Source organism: Leptodactylus fuscus, chromosome 1 (assembly GCF_031893055.1).
Source record: "Leptodactylus fuscus isolate aLepFus1 chromosome 1, aLepFus1.hap2, whole genome shotgun sequence".
In the NCBI taxonomy this organism is placed as follows: Eukaryota; Metazoa; Chordata; class Amphibia; order Anura; family Leptodactylidae; genus Leptodactylus; species Leptodactylus fuscus.
The window spans coordinates 228,075,356-228,084,625 of NC_134265.1; the positions used below are offsets into that span (position 1 = coordinate 228,075,356).

Here is a 9,270-nt window from a genome sequence, read left to right on the forward strand (position 1 = left end):
CAATATATTCTTTGAATTCCCAGTCAGACACTGGCACTATATGGCAGTAGCAAGAAATGAGGGTATTTGTATTCCCAATATATTCTTTGAATTCCCAGTCAGACAATGGCACTGTATACCAGTAGTAAAAATTGTGGGTGCACGTAACCCCAATATATTCTTTGAATTCCCAGTCAGAAACTGGCACTATATGGCAGTAGCAAGAAATGAGGGTATTTGTATTCCCAATATACTCTTTGAATTCCCAGTCAGACAATGGCACTGTATACCAGTAGTAAAAATTGTGGGTGCACGTAACCCCAATATATTCTTTGAATTACCAGTCAGAAACTGGCACTATATGGCAGTAGCAAGAAATGAGGGTATTTGTATTCCCAATATACTCTTTGAATTCCCAGTCAGACAATGGCACTGTATACCAGTAGTAAAAATTGTGGGTGCACGTAACCCCAATATATTCTTTGAATTCCCAGTCAGACACTGGCACTATATGGCAGTAGCAAGAAATGAGGGTATTTGTATTCCCAATATATTCTTTGAATTCCCAGTCAGACAATGGCACTGTATACCAGTAGTAAAAATTGTGGGTGCACGTAACCCCAATATATTCTTTGAATTCCCAGTCAGAAACTGGCACTATATGGCAGTAGCAAGAAATGAGGGTATTTGTATTCCCAATATACTCTTTGAATTCCCAGTCAGACAATGGCACTGTATACCAGTAGTAAAAATTGTGGGTGCACGTAACCCCAATATATTCTTTGAATTACCAGTCAGAAACTGGCACTATATGGCAGTAGCAAGAAATGAGGGTATTTGTATTCCCAATATATTCTTTGAATTCCCAGTCAGACAATGGCACTGTATACCAGTAGTAAAAATTGTGGGTGTATATAGCCCCAATTCTATTGCTAGGGGACTTGCAGGGTATTTCTGGGGTGAAGGTGGGGGGGCACACCGTTGGAACGGGTATCGGGGTATATATCGGGTATACGGGAATACACTGACAGTGTATTCCATTCAGGATCCTGGGAAAGCTGGGTTGCGGCGATTGAGCCCGTCAGTGCCACGTTACACTGACAAGCTTCTCCCTGGAATTTAGCTCTTACAAGAGCTGTTGGTTGTCTTCTCCTTCCTATCCTAGCCTGTCCCTGCCTACCCAGAATCTAAGCCCTAGCTAGCTGGACGGAAACCTCCGTCCTCGGTGAATTGCAAGCTCAGAATGACGCGAAGCTGGGCGGCGCTGTTCTTTTAAATTAGAGGTCACATGTTTTCGGCAGCCAATGGGTTTTGCCTACTTTTTTCAACGTCACCGGTGTCGTAGTTCCTGTCCCACCTACCCTGCGCTGTTATTGGAGCAAAAAAGGCGCCAGGGAAGGTGGGAGGGGAATCGAGTAATGGCGCACTTTACCACGCGGTGTTCGATTCGATTCGAACATGCCGAACAGCCTAATATCCGATCGAACATGAGTTCGATAGAACACTGTTCGCTCATCTCTAATAGTTAGCAATAATAATTTTGTCACATTCTATATAAAATCGGATTTAACTGTCTGAGGTTGTTTTTATTTTTAATAATAGGATTTGACATCATTTTAACACTTGGAAATGAAATGCAATAAATCTCTTTGCAGTACGGTATATATTGTTAGATATTATAGGTGCTGCTATTAAACAGCCAAAATCCTGTTCCTCTTGATACAGAATTTACCATCATTACTTATACCCTGTTGGGCCCTATTTCAATTAAGATTGATGGGTTGCATAATATTACAAAAAAGTTTTCATTTTTTACAACTCCTTTCCTACATCTTCTATACATGTACGGCAGACATCAGGTCTTTAACCCCTTCTCGCTGAAGGCATTATTTGATTATCATTTTTTGTTTTTGATTGACCCCTTCCCCTTCCAAACCCAAGAACTTTTTAATTTCTCCGCTCCCAGAGCCATATGAGGTCTTAATGTTTGCGGGACAAATTTTTCTTCATGATGCTACTATGAATTATTCTATACAATGTACTGGGAAGCTGGAAAAAAATTCAGAATAGGGTGAATTAGAAAAAAAAGTGCATTTGTGCGACTTTCTTATAGGCTTCGTTTTTACAGCCTTCACTTTGCAGCCAAAATGATATGTGACCTGTGTTCTATGTTTCAGTACAATTCTGGAGATACGAAATGTATATGGTTTTATTTACATTTTAACTTCTTAACAAAAATCCAAAACTGTGTCAATTTATTTATTTTTTTCTAAAAGTCACCATATTCTGACAGCCGTCACTTTTTTATACTTCTGTGTACAGGGATGTATAGGACATCTTTTTTTGTGGGACTGGGTGTACTTTTTAGTTCTACCATTTTGGGGAATTGTTTTTGCTTTGATCATTTTTTTTTTCTTCAAATTTTTATCAGAGGCAAAACAGTGAAAAACTGCAGTTTGGCACTTTTGACTTTTTCACGCTCCGGCATTTATAGATTTGTAGAGCGGGCGCTTTCAGACACAGGGCTACCTAACATGTATGTTTCACAGTATTTAAGTACTTTTATATGTGTTCTAGGGAAAGGGGGTGATTTGAATTTTTAATACTTTTACATTTTTTTATACTTTTTAATTTTTTTTTTAATTTTTTTTTTTTTACACATCTTGAACCCCAGGGTGTCTTATCACTAATGCAATGCATTACAATGCTAATGAACTGCTCACAGTGCTCGCCCATAGACAAGTATTATCAGGAGGGAAGGGGTGGCGTTCCTCCCCGCTCACACAGTACAGCGCTATAGGCACTACTGGGAAGAAGGACAGACTGTCAGGAATGCCCTTCTGACTGTGAAGAGCTACAGTACCAGCACCGATAGCTCTTCACCCGGGGCACAGATCAGGAAAGCCGATAGTGCACTGAATTCAGCACACTGTCGGCTTTCCAGCAGTATATAACACTGAATGTGCTCCAATCCCATGAAAGGTCCTCTTTAATCCTAGCAGGCTTCGGGCCTATTTGGTACTGCTAGCACAGGCTTTAGGCCTATATGGTAATATACCAGACCACGTAACGTCTGGGCATTACCATATAGGCCCGAAGCCAGCTAGGATTAACATCGGATCCTGGAGAGGTAAGTAACATTGTTTATTATGTTCCCTCACCTCCCCTGGGGCTCAGATTATTATACCCCCGAGTATTATTAAAGACCCCCGAGTATAATAATAGCGGCAGTGGGATCGCAGCCTGGCCCGGGCCTATTCACTGCCAGCCTCCGCGGCATATAGTACAAGGGGAAGCGGGGGCGGCAGTGAGCAAGTCCAGGGAGGTTGGTAAATAGACCACTACCTGCTGAAGATACTCCTGCAGGTAGCAGCCTATTATAAAACAAAAAAAAAAAATGTTATTATACTCCCGCTGCCTCCGTGATCCTCTTCTCTCGGCAGACGTCAGACATCTAAGTATCAGCGCCACCTACGGCGCTGATACGTAGACGTCTGAACCAGCGCAAGGAGAGTGGCAGCTCTCCTGCGCTGGTTCAAAGAAAAAAAGTAAAAAAAAGAAATAAATAAATAAAAAAATTGCCCAGGCTGCCTTCCCCCTCCTGTGTGCCGCCTGAGGCGGGCGCCTCACCTCGTCTCATTAGAGGTGCGGCACTTCACAAGGCTCCCAGCTGTCATGCCAATGTGACGTTGGTCCTGGAGCTTGCTCCAGGTGCCGGCGATCACCGGTAAAATGGCGGCGCCCATGCACCGCCGAGAAAATGGTGCCTCGGTCAGCTTTGACCAAAAGGGTTAATACTTTTTATTAGGTAATTATGTTCTAATTAAGATTACTTATATATTTTTACTATTATTGTGTGTGTTTTATTGTATTATATGATGAAGACTCCCATCTATACATAACATTATTATAGCCCTTTTGTGTGTAATGTTAAATTTGGTTTACCAAAGCCATAGTTTAGTTTCCTTAACATTATTGAAATCAACCTTTACACTGAGAGTACAATCTTCCTTACAATCATACCATAATTTCTCACAAAGTCTTGTATGAAATAATATTTATTTATCATGGGTTCTAATGAACATAGGCTGTCCCTGACAAACATTATCATTGTTCACAAACAGGAGGGCAGATGTCTTTTGGCCACAAGCCATAGAATGCACAAAGGCGTAACCTGATACAGATGAGTCTACAGCGTGTACTATATTTTCTCCTTTAATGATCACAAATTATGAAAAGTATCCCCTTACTCTTCACAGAATGTGTGAGCCTGAGTATTTTCAATAAAAATAAATGAATGCGAGTGTGAATATCTGTGCAATTAGCACTGGTGTAATTATCAGAGAATTCCATTACACATACATGTGAATCCATAACAAAAAAACATGTGCATAGCCTTTAAATACAGAATATAGAATATATGAACTGAAGGATTGCAAGTCCTATGGCTGCAATGATACATCATAGTCAAACAATCCAGAAGGAGCCATTGAACAGAGCAATACAATCCACTATATCACTTTTCTCATAAGAAAAAAAATATCTTGTTACTGTAAGGAAATCAAGGTGCTAAATACACGTGTAAAGGATTTTCTGAAACAATACTGAAACATTATTTATGTAGCTTAGTATTAAGACAAATCATCAATATTTTTGGTGGATGCCTAAACCTTGAAATATGTTTGTGACATTATGAAGTGTTCAGGTGCTGGCAATATCAGGGTTTTACCATTATGCCTGAATTCCCCAACATAACAGTAAAATCAGAACAAGACATAAATACAAGCTGATGAAGAGTAGCAAGTAATAATGGTCAGTATCAACTGCTTACCCACCATGAATTGGGGGTACAATGAGAAGTCACAATGGTGCCAATTGTATTATAGTTAGCCCTACTATTTTTTTGAAACACAGCTTGAAACCTGCGTGCACATTCACTATTTATATTGCATTGCATCTGCATTGGCAATGGCCATAAATACCTGTTTATAATGTGGTCAATTAAAGAAATCGTATCCTGAGGATAGGTCAGTATATATAATATCGCACATTGATGAGAACATGAAATATTCTTTAATATCAGATCAGTAAGATTCGACAGACCACAACCCTCTTAGCAGCTGATACTTTGAGAATAGAGCAAAAGCAGACAGCTCCGCCCTCTAGGGGTCAGAGCAGTCTGCTGTGGATCCGCTCAATATTTTGAGCCCAGAAAACCCCTTTAATCTCCTAACAGTCACATTAAAACTGCAAGAATCATACTGATATTGTCACTTATTTTTTATTGCAGGCTTTGAATTTATGGTTCAAATAACTTAATGTAACATTTTACTTATATAGCACCAAAATATTCTGCAGCGCTGTACAATTAGGGTTCAAGTACAGACAAAAAGATACATAACAAAGAAATAGTCACTTTACACAATGGGACTGAGGACCCTGCTCGCAAGAGCTTACAATGTATGAGGTAGAGGGGGTGACACAAGAGGTAGCAGGGGCGGCATCGGAGGTAGCAGGGGCGGCATCGGAGGTAGCATTGCTATACAATGGTCAGACAATATTGTAATAGAGGTTACTGTCATTACACAAACATAAAACTGTATGAGCCAACATCAGTTGTGTATTTTAACGTGAAGATGGTGCCTGGACATATAAAGTTAGCCTTAAACAGCATCATATCATGTAAGGTAATGGGGAAGCGGGAACAGAGGAGGGTTTGTTTTAGGAATTCCAACTTCGGAACATTACATTACATTACGAATTGTGATAGGCCTGTCTGAAAAGATGTGTTTTTCGTTTGCGCTTGGAGCTGTAGAAATTGGGAGTTAATCTGATTGTCCGGGGTAGAGCATTCCAGATAAGTGGTGCAACTTGGGAGAAGTCTTGTTTATGAGTGTGAAAGGCTCTGATAATAGAGGATGTAAGTGTTAGGTCATTGAGTGAACGGAGAGCATGGGTTGGGCTGTAGACAGAGGTGAGGGAGGAAATGTAGGGAGGTGCAGCATTATGGAGAGCCTTGTGGATGAGGTTGATAAGTTTATATTTTATTCTATAATGAATAGGCAGCCAATGTAGCGACTGACAGACCGGAGGCATCGCTGTAGCGTCTAGACCAGACCTGGGCAATGTACAGCCTGCGGGCCATATCCTTCCCTCTGACTGCTTCTGTCCGGCCCACATAGCTTGTAGAAGTTCATTCAAGGACCTGAGATGATGTCATCAGAGCCTATCACCAGGATAGGCTATGACTCGTTAGTGGGCGGAGCCACACGGGACTGTATGCTTGCCGCAAGCTGCCAGCAATGGAGGCTGCTGGATGATAAAGAAGAGAGAAGAGACAGCATGTGTGAGCAAGAGGGGGGAACTAGGAGCACATGTAGGGGGGCAGGTAAACTGAATTCACATGGAGGGGGGACATTAAACTGGGGCAGCTGGAGGAGGATATTAAACCATGGGGGGTATCTGCAGGGAGACATGTCTGCCTCTAGTTGCCCCCAGTTTAATGTCCCCCTCCAACTATCCCCACTGTTTAATGTCCCCCTCCAGCTGCCCCAGTTTAATGTCCCCTCTAGTGTCTGCTAGTTTATAATGGAGCACCAGGAGAGGGACTTAATACTGTGGGACATTTGGAGGGGAACATTATAATGTGGGGACATATCATGTAGGGTTGACTGTAGGAGGATTATACTGTGTCACATGGAAAGATGATTGAGAATGGGAGGAGTCAGCGTAGAAGTGGGTGGAGCTAAATTTGTCACAGTGCGCATGCCCCTCTAGAACCGTTACAATTTCTCATGTGGCCCCATGGGAAAATTAATTGCCCAACCCTGGTCTAGACTGATGATCAGCCTGGCCGCTGCATTCAGAATAGATTGTAGAGGGGAGAGTTTAGAAAGAGGAAGACCGATTAGTATGGAGTTACAGTAGTCAAGGTGAGAATGAATCAGAGCGACAATAAAAGTCTTTAATCTTTGGTAAGGAAAGGGCGTTGTAAGCCGATGGCTGGTCAGGTAATGGAGGGGGTGTACATCTCACCCAGACTATTATGGTGGGTGAGATGAGAAAACTCCAGAAAGAATGTTTCTCAGCAGATAATTTTGTCTGCTGTGTTATATCAAAGTTCCGGTTACTGGGCTGGATTTTTAGGAATGGCAGGTAGGTTGGTAGTGGGACCTGTCATTCCACCCCCCCTCCAGTCCACACTTTGGGGATGTTCCGGCAGCGACTCAGCTGCAGAGAGTCTCCTCATCAAGGAGGCTTAAGAAGTTGCTCCAGCAGCAACATTTTGGCAGAGTTTGGCTGGAGAGCAAACAGAGAGGTCATATTTTTGGAGCTGTGTCCTGAATGATTCTACTGGCTTTTGGATTTCTGTGATTCTAGGTGAGGTAACCTATTCTATGTTTAGTTAGAGCTTAGCCGGGCAGGTATTATTTTTGTATTGTTTCCTTTTGTTGCTGTACTACCTTTTTGAGTGAAAATAAAACTCTACCTTTGTTTTGGACTAAAGAAACTGGACTTGTGTGTCTATGCCACCCCACCTAGCAACCCCAGACCCTGACAGCGTATTCTGGAGATGTTAATATTACTGATACATAACTTAAGTGTTTTATGTGTATTTTAACTCTTCAGCGATCTAATGCATTTTATCCTTCTTTACATTCCCATTTTCTAACATTTTATATTTTATTTCAATGTATCTTTATGAGTCCGGTTTTATATGCGGTTTTTTATCATTTCAAAAATGACAATATAATATCACACCTAAAATAAATTGTACTTTTCAGCAAAAAACATAGCTTCTTATATTTATATCAATATCAAAGTGATAAAAAATTTAAAATGTTTTGCTCCTTATAGTAAAACGGACTGGGTCTTCATAAGGTTATTAAGTAATGTTTTCTACCAATGAAGATATTGAAAGTTGCAGTAGCATGTTTGGTCATATGCACTTTGTGTAAAAATATACTTGATTTTTCTTTACAATAAAACAGTTGAATTTCTTTCTTTTTGTTTTACAGCCTAAATTTACAGATGATTGTAAATTTATGGAGCGGTATCAGGAGAACAGCTATAACACTTATGCCTCAGCTACCTACAGAACTGAAAAGACTGGCAGAAGATGGTACGTGGCATTAAACAAAAGAGGCAAAGCCAAAAAAGGATCCAGTCCTCGAGTGAAACCGCAACATATATCAACACACTTCCTTCCTAGGATCAAACACATAGAGCCACCTGAGTTCTCATTCACTGTTAAAGTACCTGAGAAAAAAAAGACTCCTCGTGTACCTGTGAAAACCAAGACAGTAGTCTCCCCTACAAAGAAGAAAACCAGTCCAGTCAGATACAGGTTGAAGTTCAGATTTGGATAAATTGTGATACATAATAGAGAGGAGATATCTTACTAAGCATACGTAACGCAGCGTAACCCAAGGGCTGTGTTCTGCTCTTCACTCTTCTAACCAGTAAGAAGGTCTACTTTCAACGTGTGATATCAAAGATGGCTTTGTTATAATGATACAAATGAGCGTTCAGAGTGGAGGTATCGCACTATTGTTTTATACGGCTTAAGCCAGTATATATTGGATAATTTAAGGTAATATTTATCACAACAATGCAAAAGGAGTACTCTGACCATGGCAGGCCTTATAAACAGCTACAAATAGAGTTAATGTCCTGAGTACACCTTTACTTTATATGCAGTAAAAGTGAAAATAAAAAAAGATAATATTTGGTAAGATAAATTTGCAATTATCTTATTTTGTACCTATGCGTGTGAATGTGTGCTTGTGCGCATGTGTGTGTTATTGTTATGAATGTCACAGGCTTGAGAGTGTCATAATGTGTAGGTTTGCTACAGGTTTGCTGGTAAATCTCACAGGTTAATTATCACATTACATCACATGATTGTTATATATTATGAAATAATAAAATATTATTATATGTCATATCTAAAAATATAGTAAACATCTCAACCCCTTATCCAGATTAAATTTCTTGGGACAGATTTTTTTGGTCAATGGTCTATTAAATTAAAATTCAATGGTTAGTTCAAGCCAGTACAACGCCTCATAGAGAGTAGCGTGTAGATTAAATATAACATTATAGTACCCAAGAAAACCTGTTTAGCGTATGTTCACATGGAGTATTTTGCAGGCGGCTTTTGACACAGAATCCGCCTCAAAATCTGCCTGCAAAAAAGTCTCCCATTCATTTCAATGGGACTTGCTCACTTTCCCATGAGTGATTTTTATTCAGCTAGCGGGGAAAAAAAAGCAGCATGCCCTATCTTCG

The 9,270-nt window shown here is 40.4% G+C and overlaps 1 protein-coding gene across 1 annotated transcript in view; it reads left to right on the plus strand.

Moving 5' to 3' along the window:
- The window catches only part of FGF5 (fibroblast growth factor 5), a 118,356-nt gene extending 109,677 nt beyond the window's left edge, over positions 1 to 8,679 (plus strand). Inside the window, exon 3 of the mRNA XM_075284084.1 lies at positions 7,998 to 8,679. Within this exon, the coding sequence (XP_075140185.1) occupies positions 7,998 to 8,348 (351 nt within the window). The 3' untranslated portion in view covers positions 8,349 to 8,679. The remainder of the gene's footprint in view (positions 1 to 7,997) is intronic.
- Positions 8,680 to 9,270: the final 591 nt, after the last annotated feature.